This window comes from Anopheles bellator, chromosome 2, assembly GCF_943735745.2.
Source record: "Anopheles bellator chromosome 2, idAnoBellAS_SP24_06.2, whole genome shotgun sequence".
Taxonomy (NCBI): domain Eukaryota; kingdom Metazoa; phylum Arthropoda; class Insecta; order Diptera; family Culicidae; genus Anopheles; species Anopheles bellator.
The window spans coordinates 14,871,628-14,883,740 of record NC_071286.1 but is presented as its reverse complement, the minus strand read 5'-3'; the positions used below and the strand labels follow the sequence as shown (position 1 = coordinate 14,883,740).

Here is a 12,113-nt window from a genome sequence, read left to right as displayed (position 1 = left end):
CGCAGCTACGATCCGGGCACGGGAAAGTGCAATACTTCCACCGGCGATTGCTAGAGTACACGTGCTACGGGACGGAGTCGACGGTCGTGCTGACGGCGAACTTGAAGAAGATTGCCCGAAACGTGCGCCACACTTTGGAGCAGAGCCCAAAATGGTAGTATCTAGATGTCCCGAACGTTGTACTATTTTTAGTGCTAGTAGAACAAATAAATCGCTTGCCATGTGCTTTTTGCGCAGTGAAATTAAGCTTGAAAGTGAATGCTTCGAGAAAGAAAGGAGGGTTGTGATTTTTTCTGAACTGGACAGGAGCGCATTTGCGATCGAACAATCGACAAGGTTAGGGTGGTGGGCTCTTCACCAGAGAAAAACCAGCAGAAATGGGTGTTCCAACGAAGGTGTACATTCACACGAATATTTACACCTATAGCAATAAGTATAAAAATGTAGGTAAATCTCACGGCGACCTGTGCGATGTGGATTGATTGTAGTGTAATTAATTATGATGTCTTCCTTTACCTCACCGTTCCAGTTGGATCGCTTTGTTAAGGATGTGAAAAAATTCCTGAAAGAATACGACAGCATCGTGCTGCACAAGGATCTCTATAACTTAGTGTTTAGGAGTTACCTGCGCGAGATTCGTTCGAAGGTGAAAGTGTTGCTGCAAAAGTTTGATGCCGCTCTTAGTGATGACGGTAGTACACACTCCAAGAAGGAAATGTTTTGCTGCGGGGTAAAGATTCGTCGAGTACGCTAGTATTTACAAGTTACTAAATCACGACACCATTCACAGCTTGCATTTACGGACAGTGCCCAGTTTCGCAAACATTACAAGGCAGTACATAACGAGGCGTTTCTACTGTATCCGAATACCCTAGAGGTAAGGCAGGACACTCCGTTAGCAACGGTGAACTCATTTCGTACATCTTTTTCTCTCAGCTAAAATCTGCCTTTGCCAAACTGGACCACATACGCCATCGGCTGGATGAGTACACGAGCTTTGGCAAAGAATATACTATCTCTCTGCTGTTGGATCTGAAGAAAATAGCGAAGAATATCTCGGGCACCCTGAAGTTTTAAAATAAGATGATTCTAGATTTAATAAAAAAATCGACCCTGTCCTTAGGCTTTGCATCCCTCAACCATCGAACGGCAAACCCTGAAATAATGGCGCTATCGGCGCGGCAATGATGGTAGAGCCCGTAGTGCCAGGATCAACGTCGATCGTGTGGCATTTTTTGCATGGCCGTCCTTCCGTTTCCTTCCGATCACGTTCGCTCACCGTAGGCCTGCCAAATGAGGCGATGGCAATGAAACTTCCGTTTCGTCTACGCCTGCAGAAGTCTCTAGGAATAGGAAGCGAAAGCTTTCTTGGTTGACTATTTCGTTCGATGTAGTTCAGTACGGCACCAGCTTCCGTTGGCTACTGAGAGCAGCTAGTCAGCAGAAGAATTTCGACGCTTGACTAGCCATTGGCGCAGTGATCGCGGATTAATTTGGGGGGCATTATTTTGTTAAACGGATTCGAAAAAATAACCCCATTCACATCCACGTCAGGCGCTATCTGTCAGCGATTGAAACAAAATGGAACAGATTGTAAAGAACCGAGATGTAAGTAGGTGGCCGTGGGACAACTTCCGTGGGGACTCATGGTACATCGTGTTTGTGCAGGTGGAAAAGTTCGTGTCGGAAACGAAGTACTTTTTGGACGAGTTCGACTCCATCATCAGTCACTGGGACCTGTCGGGCAACTTCTTCCTGCACTATCTGATTGAGATCCACGAGAACGTTACACAGTTGCTGGCCAGGTTCACTACCCTGTCGCTCGAGGGGGTCGGGACGCGGAAGAGCAAACCGTTCTTCAATCTGAAGTGTTGCGATGTAAGTATCCTTGCGTCACCGCCGCATTGCCAAAGGTTCACATGAACTTGATATTGATAACGACCACGAGGGGTAAGTGGGTCTACATTGATCGATCGCTGTGGATCTACTCAAAATAGAACAGTTCGATGGTTTCGATTGATTGTTGATCGCCAGCCGATGCCAAATACCGATCGATCGGGGGAACACAATGTCAAGCTTTGGGCGCACCGCGGGCGGCGCTCAGTCGGGTTTCCGATTTAAAAATAGCGAATAGCGAAATCATTTGTTCGTATTGTTTTGTTTTTTCGTTTTGGCCTTTTCTGTATCCTGTTTAGCTTGAATTTCAAACGGTGAAGGATCTGCGACTACACCACCACTCTTGCCGACACAAGAAGTCACACTTTGAGGAAACGGACAACTGCGAGGTACGAACAGAAAAGCGTATATTTCTTTCGTAGAGTATTTTGATCGTTTTTAACGTATACGGTTTCCGCAGCTCAAATCTGCCCTCTTGAAGCTGGCGTTCTTTAATCGGAGAGTGAACGAGTACGTGCAATATGGAACCGTAGCTGACCGATACCTGTGCTTGTATTTGAAGAAAATATTGAAGAAAATCATCATCACGCTGGACACGTTTAATCTGTAGCGGCCGTGATGGGAGGAATGCACATCCAACATTCGTGTAGCCTTTAAGAACACACATGTTTACTATTAAGTGACAATAGGATAAGTACGACTTGTAAATCGAATCAGGGGTAACGGTAAGAATGGTGCCCGTAACTTAACAATGAAAAGGGGTGACCCATATGCGTTCAAATGTAAGAGAATAAACTTTTTCATTATTTAAAAACCCCCTTTTACCCATGAGCTGCATTCTGCCACGTGCCAAATCAAAATGACTTATTGTGCATGAAAATTCGGTGGCATTATGTACACGGTCCGTGCACGCGAAGTTCTCGTTTTCGTTCTGTTGTAAATAGGTTGTTTACAGCATTGGATGAAATGCTCTTTTTTTAGAAGAGGCGTGTCCCAATTTCGCGGATCACGGACACGGCTCTAGGCTTGCAGTGAAAGCTCAGCGAAAGGCGCATCAGTCGACCATCAGCAACCTACCAGTGAAAAGATGATTCTCGAGGACACGATCAAGTTTCGCCAGAGTGCCAAAACCGTTGAAGACGTGGCTCAGTGGCGCCTGGTTAGTAATCTGGGCTGTGTATCTCAAATGTAAGGCCAAACACTAACAAATTCACTCTCCACTGTCCGCAGACATACAACTTTATCATCGAAACAAAGTACTTTCTCGAGCGCTACGACAGCATAGTGGAAACGTGGGACCTCTGTGATAAACAGTTCCTGATGAATCTGTGGAAAATTGAGGAGCTACTAACGAATCTACTGTACAAATATACTACCGTTTCGACCGAGTACATCAAGCACAGTGCTCTGCCGAAGGTGGAAATTAAATGTTGCGACGTAAGTAGAGCGCTGGTTTTGAGGTCAGTTTCAGTTTTGTGAAGAGCAGGAAACCAATTGCATTTGCAGCACCTCTTTGAGAAATCTAAAGACCTCTACAAGCATTACTACACCGTGCACCACACACCGGGACGGGTCAATGATGTTCGGTTTTGTGAAGTAAGTAACGATGGCCGTAGATGAAAGTGAATAAAATAACAAATGATTCATTCTTACGTGTAGATGAAGGCTGGCCTGTTGAAGTTGGAGTTTTACTGCAAAAGTTTAAAGTACTACCTGGAGTTTGGGACCTGGTGCGATCATGTGCTGTGCTTGTACCTGAAAAAAATCTATCGGAAAGTCAATTTCACGCTTGACCCTTTCCGAGAGGAGCCTCTTCCGGCACCCGTCACCCAACAGCAAACAGAGGTTGCTGAGTAAAAGTGTGGTAGAATAAAGAGTTGCTTTTTAAGAAACGCTTCTTGAGTTCTTACTATTTGCATGTTGTGATATCTCCGTGCTTTATTACAATAAACACCGTTCTCGTATTTCGTATTATTCTTCCGTATAATCCGTATGCCACACATGTGATAATTTAATAAGTTATTTCGATGATTTCGAAAACCGCAAATTTCCGGTAAGGGAATTCACCCGTTTCTCACGAGGTCCTTATTGGCGAAGCTACGAAAGAGGACCCTGCGATCTGTCAGCGGTTCGTGTCACGACGTTTGTTTACATTCTCTGGAAAAACGCTTTTGTTGAGTAACACAATGCAATCGCATGCGGCGATGCGAATTTTCGGTGGACTGCGGATCCGGAGCTCCAATTCCCCTCTTTGTCCTCTGCGGATCTTCTTCAGCTCCAATTCCCGATACGTGCCTGCTCACGAGCCCCCCAAGGATTCCGATTACCGCCGGTTGGAACGGTTTCTTGAAGGTAAACAGTACATTCTCGTGCTGACCGGAGCGGGAATATCGACCGAATCCGGCATACCGGACTATCGCTCCGAAGGTGTAGGACTGTACGCTCGCTCGAATCACAAACCGATCCAGCACGACGATTTCATCAAATCGGATGCTACCCGCAAGCGCTACTGGGCCCGGAACTACGTCGGTTGGCCTCGGTTTTCATCGGTGGCACCGAATGTTACGCATTACACACTTGCGCGTCTGGAACGGGAGGGTATCGTCGGCGGCATAGTGACACAGAACGTCGATCGACTGCACGGCAAAGCAGGCTCGAAAGAAGTGATAGAGCTGCATGGCAGCGGTTATGAGGTCATTTGTGTGGGCTCTAACTCTATCAAAGGAAAGGGTTGTGACTATCGCATCGATCGGCAAGAATTTCAGCGAATTCTGGACCAGCTAAATCCGGCACAGGAAGACGGATCGACGATGATGCGACCGGATGGTGATGTCGAGCTGTCGCAGGACTACGTGGAACACTTCACGGTACCACCGTGTCCACAATGTGGTGGCAACCTCAAGACGGATATTGTGTTCTTCGGCGATAATATACCCATGGAGAGAATCAGCAAAGCCGTGCGTATGATCATCCAATCGGACGGGGTGCTCGCACTCGGATCGAGCTTAACCGTGTTTTCCGGTTATCGCATTGTACTGCAAGCAAAAGAGCTGGGTCGACCTGTGGCCATCGTTAACATTGGAGAAACTCGTGCTGATCCGCATGCTGATTTGAAAATTTCAGCCCGTTGTGGAGAAGTGATGGCGAACTTGTTCAAACCGCGGTAACAGTTTCGAGTTCTCCGTTTGTAGACAGTGAATAGTTGTACCTTTACTTTGTTTTTATTTTCTAATGAATATATAGTTGCGTAGAGAATTGTTATTCCCTTGCTGTTGAAAAATGCTGCGAAATATCAAATCCAGCGTCGTACTTCCATCTGGCCTTATGTATGATTTATTATCACCAGCCGATTTCTGTGGTCGAGATTATCTACGAACATCATACGAAATGTCTCGTTCTTTAGGGGGATTCAAGCGTCCCGTTTTCGTATGCAGTGGGCCCGTGTCGGATTACTGTATGTTGTTGAAACCTATTCTAATTGTTAACCGATCATTGTTCAAGTATACACAGTACCTGGCTTGGCGCTGTTCTATAAAGAGGTTATGGTGTCAATAGTTTTACAATTGCAAACTTTTGGATTGTTTCTTATGTTTCATGCCGCATGCCGATATTTTGCTCCTAACCGATCGGTATCTGCATCCACATCCATCGAAGTGCTCCCATCGCTGTAGCAACAAAAGTTTCATGCAATGACGAATGATGAACGAACCGGATTTCTGCCTCACTTAGTTTATTATTGTTTACAAATCAGGCTTTTCTGTTTTGTTGTTTGTTCACTCATAGGAAAACATGTCTACATCTCTACAGCAGTGTTTGGGAATTTTACATACATTTCAATATTTTCTCAAGCAAACCATTGAGCTGCAGCGTCGCTTCTCAACGCACGGCAGTTTCGCGCTACAGGAAAAGGCAATCTTTCTCTTTTCTGTGTTCAGTTTGCATGCATCATGCGAATAGAAATAAAACACAATTTTAAAATAGCACGGGTCCAAGTTATATAGAAAATACTAAATTCAATCGTACAGTTCTGCCGTTTGTCTTTACAATCAACCAAACTTGGGTCTTGGGCCTTTGATCAAGTCCCACCGTTTATCGATAGTTGCAGCGTAGCGAAAAGGGAAGGATGATAATGAGTCTAGTCAGAGCAAAGCGGAAGGGCTTATAGAAAATAGTCTGCTGGCGGTTTTTTTGACGGTATAATACGACTCTCTTGTGGGGCTGCCTCGAAGATCGTAAAGTCGCGTTGCAGGTTTTCGTTCAGTTCTAAGATCGCTGCCACATTGCCACACCTGCAAGGACAAGAGGGAGAGTAGAATGATATTTCAAAAACACAAAACATGCTATATGCCCCGACCCGCAAACTCGGTCACTACTTACCGGTAGCAGTAGTTGGGTGCCGACCAAACGGTAAGCACGGTTTCATTAAAGTGCCACTTGTACCCTTCCATCACAAGCTGATGCGCCCGGCAGATCATATCGATATCGTTGGCGGCATTAAACTGTGACACTACGTCCGAACCGAACAGATATCCGGCTCCCCGAGGCGATACGCCCCAACCGTGCGTGTCTTCCGGGTCGCTCCACAATAGGTCGCACATTGGACCGTCGTGTGGCACCTCTTGCTTCCGGTCGATCGAACGGATCTGATCCAAATACTGTATCGAGGGCGACAGACCACCGTGAACGCAGAATATTTTACCGTCGATAATCGCGGATAGCGACAGGTAGTCGAAGATTTCGGTGCAGTATCGCCACACCGTCACCGAACCGTACTTGCGTATGCACTCGTCATAGAACCCGTAAACCTGTGTGATTTGGCGTGACTCATGGTTGCCGCGAATCAGCGTGATGCGGTCCGGGTAGCGCACCTTGAGTGCGAGCAGCAACAGGAATGTTTCCACACTGTAGTAACCCCGGTCGACGAAGTCGCCCATAAACAGGTAGTTCGTCTCCGGTACGTCGCCTCCGACTTTGAACAGCTCTTTCAGATCATAAAACTGTCCGTGGATATCTCCGCACACCGTGACCGGCGAATCCACGCGCTGCACGTTGCCCTCTTCGACGAGAATTTCGCGAGCCTTCGCACACAACGCCTTAACCTCGTGCTCCTTGATGATTTCGCATCGTTTCAGCTGCTCGATCTGTCGGTCGAGATCACTGTAATCCGGCATTGCTCCGGTTCGTTCCGCCGTGCAGCGTGTTGTCTGTTGACTTCAAAAACACACTTCGATCGCCACCCGACAGATACGCGCGTTTACGTGCGGGCTGGCGAAGGTTCTGTGTGTGTGCGTGCGTGCGAAAGAAGTGACAGCAAGCGCGTAGCGGTTTTCTTGTTCTTCGTCGAAGACGTCCTTAAACACCGCTGGCTCCGTTTCTGAGGAAGTGGAAAAGATGAATCGGAAAAGGGATAAGACGGAGTGACCTTCGCCGGGAGCGATATCCCGTCTCGCAACGTTTGATGCACACGTCGCGGAAGCTTGTCTCCTGGCAGCTAGAACAAGGGCTAGCTTACCTTTCAGTGGAGGCGTTCCAGACGGGGGATTCCGTTTGTTAAGCTACCGTTAGCTATGTTTACTGCGCGCTGTACACGTTTACTCACGCTCCGTGGCATTAATCGGCGGCTTTTGCGGAAAAGGGCTCGGAATTCACACACCACACAGGCGATTATGCACCCCAGAAAGCACAGCGAGGGAAGCTCGTGGAACAATACGCAACGGAACAGTTCTGCTCCGTTTCGAGCCGCGCGGAAAGGTGGGTTCAGACTTAAGTTACAGGAAAACGGTAGCGGTTGAACTAATAAATTATCGAAAGCAAATGCTTCCCAAGCGATGCCACAGCCGCCGCGAATTTCGTTCGCACCGTTCTCACAGTCGCATGAGCGCCTGCGGTGAGTGACTTGAACGGCAGTGCTGCCAGAAAGACATTCTGAGCAGCGTTCCGTCAAATCCGCTAAGTTCTGGACAGCGAGATAAACAATTGGAAATAATATGTTTTGAATTCGGAAAGTGGTTGGCTCCATTATTACCTCTTTTTAGCGCTCTTTTTCGGTTCGAAGAATGGTCACCTTTACGGCCCGTTTTCTTCATGTCATTTAGGAATATTTAATAACCATTAATTGTCAGAAAGAAGTTAATCTTCCAGGAGGAACAATTTATAAGACACTTTCATTCGATCAACACATTTCAGTGTCATGCTGATTGTATAAAGATGGTATTTATTATACTTGAACGCGTGTATTCTTTGCACGAAAACGTTGGAAAAAGTGCGTAGATTCTTCCCAAAACCAAATATGTCCGCCGATCGTACACAAACTTCCCACAGTGCACCGCATTCTGATGCGTACTGTCATTTATGCGGCCAATAACAATTTGTGGCGTACGAGAAGTGAAAAAGTGAAACACCAAACTTTTACGGTAATTTTGTAAAAACTGTCCATAAGTGTTCCGCGATCTTCGGTGTCGTTGTGAATCCTTTTTGCCTTCCATGCCGGGTAATTTCGTCGAAGTCTGAATTCTGGTGCGCGGACTGGGCCCATCGCGGGCCACAGAACGGGTGTTGGCCGCCGGAGAGAAGAAGGGTTTCTCAGAACCAAAACCAGTCACGATGGTGTTTTGTTTTGCTGTCCCTCCCCCGGCCGATTGCATCTTATTTGGAAGTAACAAACGCAAATTTGTTGCCCGATAGTTCCCGAGCTGCGCCGCACTAGCGTCCGAATGGGGGGGTCATGTGATACAGCATCCACCGATTTTTTAAAATGTATATTAATTTAAATTAGAACCAATAGAGCACCGTGCACCCCAAAGTTGGGTGCGTACAGTGAGTGTCGAACATTTCGCAACACAGTTCAAATAATCGGTCAATCTCTCGGCTGCTAACGAGTCCTGTTGTCCCGTGTCCCGTGTGCACACTGCAGGCGCAAAAGGATGCTAGTGCGCCGGTGTGTGCGTGTGCGGTAGCGATGTGCGCCTGTGTGCGTGAGCTCGCCCCATCAAACGGAGTGTTTTCCCGCGTCCCATTGGTAGGAAGGAAAAACGGCGTACGGTGAAAAAAGTGACAATCACGGTAGGCTGCGGAAAAACTCTGATCTCGAGCGGTGTTCGCTAGTCCTGTTTCGACATTGGTCCGACTGTGTAGTGCGCGAGGTGCTGGAAAATTAGCAAGTGCAAAGCAGCGTGAGTGCACCATCCTTTTGGGATATTACTGTGTGGCCGCAAACAGTTTTCCTGTGTCCGACGGGTGAAAATGGACGAGGAAAATTCCGAACGCTACGGGTGCCATTAACGTGCGTGAGTGTGTAGGTTGCAGCGCTACTTGGTTAACAATCACCCGAGGAGTGAAAGCCTTTCTTCATACCGCGAGTGTTTACCAGGATATCCCGTTTGCGGAGAAGTGAAAAGCAAGCCAAAGCAAGAGCAATTATCCTGATGCTGTGTGAGGCACTTTGGTCTCTGTTCCTGTTACCGAAATATCTTGCAGCTCGTTAATAATTTTGTTCGACCCTCGCGGGGAGGGCGGAACTAATTTAGTCGTCGCCAGGACACAATCGATAGGCGGCGGTGTTAGTGACGATGGCCGTCCGCGAGTGAAAGTGAAAATTTTTCCCTCCACCGCCGAAACCGCGCCGAGTTTTGACCGAGTCCTTGGTTCAGAATGAGGAAAATCTCCATTATTCATGGCGTTTCGCTTCCGGTGGGGCGGTGGAAAGTCGGTGATGAAAATTACGAATTGCTTTGTTTTTCTCGTTGCTTCTAGTTTTGGGAAGTTCTTCGAAGTGCAACGGTGAATCCGGTGAAGCGACTGCGGGGAGTGCGATTTTCTTTTTCCTTTCAGCGTGCGTGCGTTTGTATGTGTGCCGTTCTTGATGGTGTGCAGTTTAGTGGTTAATCTGTGAACGTGTGCAGCAGCAGTGTGCCAGTGGCGTGAAATAGATAGCTAGATAGAGAGAGTGAGAGCGAGAGAGTGGTCCTTCATCGAAACGGAGCACAGCATTTTGGCGTGAATTCGGCCAACCAACGCCAGCAAGCGCTACAATCATGGGGAACATACATACCGTCGGACCTAATGAGGCCCTCATCGTATCAGGTAGGTTGCCGTTTTGGAGCTCGATTGTTGTCAGGCGTATCACAAGTTGATTGCGAGTTGCGATATGGTTGAAACATTTGTCCATTAGATGTACTGCACAGAAACCGCTTGTTGGCGATGGCTGCGATAAAGGCCCGGAGTTTACGTTGTTTGGGGTATCTCCGTTTGAAGCCAAGGCTGCCAAGGGTGCCAAGGCTTCAGTTCTTTCGGTCTACAAATTTTATTCACATCCTGAGCTGTGGGCGCAATACTACATAAATCATGTGTCATTCATTATTTAAGAGGCTCGTAAGTTACGACCAACCGCCACAAGAGGCGTTACAAGAACACCTAAAAAAATCTTCAACTTGGGCGATTTTACCATTCCCCGGGTCCGGGAAAGAGTTGGGGTGGCGGCCCCATCAACAGTTCATCCTGTCCATCCAAGGAAACAGAACTCGCAAACGACGCTCGGAAGCGTCCTGAAAACACTTGAAAGGCTTTCCTTGTCGTGCGTTTCTCGCTTTTCTGGCGCCCTCGGGTCACCTCAGCCGGAGCCTGAACGCGCCCGAAGCACAAAAGTGCTTTTACTGGCCCCACGTTTGGTTGGTGCTCCGTTCCCGAGGGTGGAAAATCGATCCACCAATTTTCCCGCCTAACGCGTGCCCATGTGTAAAACGATACTTAACCATCGCCATTGTTCGGGCGGCACTTAATGTCCGCGTGTCCGTGGGGGGCTCAACGTCAGCGTCTCTTTCAGGATATTCTTTCACTCCTGCGCTGGACACACGAGACACACGGACAGCGGACGGGCGAACGGGGCACCTACCAGCGCCCCACAAAGAAGCAGTGGGACTCTCGGTTTTTTTTTCATTTTACTTGCGTTTTATGTATTACTGCCGCAATGTCTTTAGACAGCTCCATTTTATGCATCAACAACGAGTTCTGGAGTGAAGAACTATGGTTCACGGTTGGCATTTCGGTTTCGAAGGATGGCTCCATCACATGTGGGCTGGCTGATAACTTACTTTATCCTGACGATTGGCAACTTCTGGGTGCAGCACCAGTTCGCGCGGCTGATTGGCCGCTCTTCATCGATCCACACAGGCACTTTTCTTAATTAAACAGTGGAAATATGATACCCGCTGTGTTTCGAAAGCAAGGTGGGCCAATGTGCCAGCTTGTGGTGAGAAGCCACACTCGGTGAAGGAATTTTCCCTGCCCGAGCGGCGCTTTAATGGTGAAATATTCAGTGGGTTTCCCGGCTTTGCACCATCATTATTTATCCACATTCGCTCCCTCATTTGGGCTTTTATTTTGCCACTTCTCCATATGCTTCTCCAGCGGGCTAAAACAAACTTAAAGTAACCGGATGCGGCACTGTCTCGCTTACTGGCCTACTCGCTCACGCCGTACTGCGGATGGGATAAATAAAGCTACCATAAAACATCCGCCAGTGGCGCCAGGATGTCCCAGTAATGGGGCGCGCCATCCTGGCAACGGTGCTGCCCGCGCGTCATCGGGCCCACGGGCCCACAGGCGCATGGGTTCCGATGTTGCGGAATGGCTTTTTGAGTCTTTAATGAAATGTTTATCCATTTTGCTTTGCTGGCTGGCTTTCTGGTTGCCCAGAAAGCCTATCCTTTCAACGCGTGGCCCGTAGGCCTGCTGGTGCCGTAAATGAAATGTCACATTCGCCTGGCGTGATGGGCCACAGGGAGTGTTGTCTATTAACCTCAATTTCTCGTGTCGTGTGAACAGTGTGGCGACGTGACACAAAATCAATAATTTTCAATTCGGCCGCCCTTTTGGGTGTTTGTGTGCGGTGATTCCGTGTGTGAGTGGAAAACGCATAAATTATTCTCGCCTGCACAGGAATCCACTTAGTGACCGTTTCATCCACGTAATGAAGGTTATTAATTCGCCAGCAGTTATTATCCTGTATTGCAATTACATTTCAATTAACACGCGAGTATCTCCGGGGACGAAAGTTGACATCCATTGGCAGTGTTCAACGATCCCGTTTCAAAATTTTCTGGTTCAATGCTTTCAGTTCTGAAGCACAAACCGGCCAAACAAGTATGTTGTCGGGTGTGTAGAAAAAGAGGAATTTCTATAACAATCCCTTCTCTGTTCTGGTGGTGTCCATTTGCTCT

At 47.7% G+C, this 12,113-nt stretch overlaps 7 protein-coding genes across 7 annotated transcripts in view; 6 read left to right on the top strand and 1 right to left on the bottom strand.

Moving 5' to 3' along the window:
• Positions 1–258, top strand: part of LOC131208744 (uncharacterized) — a 987-nt gene extending 729 nt beyond the window's left edge. Inside the window, exon 4 of the mRNA XM_058201582.1 lies at positions 6–258. Coding sequence (XP_058057565.1) covers positions 6–158 — 153 coding nt within the window. The 3' untranslated portion in view covers positions 159–258. The remainder of the gene's footprint in view (positions 1–5) is intronic.
• A 31-nt stretch (positions 259–289) lies between these two features.
• On the top strand, positions 290–1,122 carry LOC131208745 (uncharacterized). The gene is made up of 4 exons (XM_058201583.1): positions 290–443; positions 530–730; positions 791–877; positions 937–1,122. Exons 1-4 carry the CDS (start codon positions 378–380, stop codon positions 1,075–1,077), a joined length of 495 nt encoding a protein of 164 aa, XP_058057566.1. The 5' UTR covers positions 290–377; the 3' UTR covers positions 1,078–1,122.
• Positions 1,123–1,135: 13 nt separating this feature from the next.
• LOC131208746 (uncharacterized) lies at positions 1,136–2,710 on the top strand. The gene is made up of 4 exons (XM_058201584.1): positions 1,136–1,608; positions 1,669–1,878; positions 2,196–2,285; positions 2,357–2,710. Exons 1-4 carry the CDS (start codon positions 1,582–1,584, stop codon positions 2,504–2,506), a joined length of 477 nt encoding a protein of 158 aa, XP_058057567.1. The 5' UTR covers positions 1,136–1,581; the 3' UTR covers positions 2,507–2,710.
• Positions 2,711–2,983: 273 nt separating this feature from the next.
• On the top strand, positions 2,984–3,837 carry LOC131210762 (uncharacterized). Its single transcript, XM_058204055.1, has 4 exons — positions 2,984–3,055; positions 3,127–3,333; positions 3,403–3,492; positions 3,556–3,837. Exons 1-4 carry the CDS (start codon positions 2,984–2,986, stop codon positions 3,751–3,753), a joined length of 567 nt encoding a protein of 188 aa, XP_058060038.1. The 3' UTR covers positions 3,754–3,837.
• A 233-nt stretch (positions 3,838–4,070) lies between these two features.
• Positions 4,071–5,331, top strand: LOC131211071 (NAD-dependent protein deacylase Sirt4). Its single transcript, XM_058204421.1, has one exon. It carries the CDS (start codon positions 4,083–4,085, stop codon positions 5,061–5,063), a length of 981 nt encoding a protein of 326 aa, XP_058060404.1. The 5' UTR covers positions 4,071–4,082; the 3' UTR covers positions 5,064–5,331.
• On the bottom strand, positions 5,107–7,733 carry LOC131211072 (serine/threonine-protein phosphatase 4 catalytic subunit). The gene is made up of 3 exons (XM_058204422.1): positions 7,409–7,733; positions 6,274–7,270; positions 5,107–6,185 (listed from the first exon to the last, which is right to left on the bottom strand). Exons 2-3 carry the CDS (start codon positions 7,065–7,067, stop codon positions 6,056–6,058), a joined length of 924 nt encoding a protein of 307 aa, XP_058060405.1. The 5' UTR covers positions 7,068–7,270; positions 7,409–7,733; the 3' UTR covers positions 5,107–6,055.
• A 525-nt stretch (positions 7,734–8,258) lies between these two features.
• The window catches only part of LOC131212908 (flotillin-2), a 129,853-nt gene continuing 125,998 nt past the window's right edge, over positions 8,259–12,113 (top strand). Inside the window, exons 1-2 of the mRNA XM_058206990.1 lie at positions 8,259–8,309; positions 9,649–9,978. Coding sequence (XP_058062973.1) covers positions 9,930–9,978 — 49 coding nt within the window. The 5' untranslated portion in view covers positions 8,259–8,309; positions 9,649–9,929. The remainder of the gene's footprint in view (positions 8,310–9,648; positions 9,979–12,113) is intronic.

Bases quoted from the DNA above. Each gene is read 5' to 3' on its own strand.
- LOC131208745 (XM_058201583.1), top strand. From the start codon at position 378: ATGGGTGTTCCAACGAAGGTGTACATTCACACGAATATTTACACCTAT. The intron at 444-529 runs GTAGGTAAATCT...TCACCGTTCCAG, and splicing joins ATAGCAATAAGTATAAAAAT to TTGGATCGCTTTGTTAAGGA. The intron at 731-790 runs GTAAAGATTCGT...CACCATTCACAG, and splicing joins AGGAAATGTTTTGCTGCGGG to CTTGCATTTACGGACAGTGC.
- LOC131208746 (XM_058201584.1), top strand. From the start codon at position 1,582: ATGGAACAGATTGTAAAGAACCGAGAT. The intron at 1,609-1,668 runs GTAAGTAGGTGG...GTGTTTGTGCAG, and splicing joins AGATTGTAAAGAACCGAGAT to GTGGAAAAGTTCGTGTCGGA. The intron at 1,879-2,195 runs GTAAGTATCCTT...TATCCTGTTTAG, and splicing joins TCAATCTGAAGTGTTGCGAT to CTTGAATTTCAAACGGTGAA.
- LOC131210762 (XM_058204055.1), top strand. From the start codon at position 2,984: ATGATTCTCGAGGACACGATCAAGTTTCGCCAGAGTGCCAAAACCGTT. The intron at 3,056-3,126 runs GTTAGTAATCTG...CACTGTCCGCAG, and splicing joins ACGTGGCTCAGTGGCGCCTG to ACATACAACTTTATCATCGA. The intron at 3,334-3,402 runs GTAAGTAGAGCG...TTGCATTTGCAG, and splicing joins TGGAAATTAAATGTTGCGAC to CACCTCTTTGAGAAATCTAA.
- LOC131211071 (XM_058204421.1), top strand. From the start codon at position 4,083: ATGCAATCGCATGCGGCGATGCGAATTTTCGGTGGACTGCGGATCCGG.
- LOC131211072 (XM_058204422.1), bottom strand. From the start codon at position 7,067: ATGCCGGATTACAGTGATCTCGACCGACAGATCGAGCAGCTGAAACGA. The intron at 6,186-6,273 runs GTAAGTAGTGAC...TTGTCCTTGCAG, and splicing joins GCACCCAACTACTGCTACCG to GTGTGGCAATGTGGCAGCGA.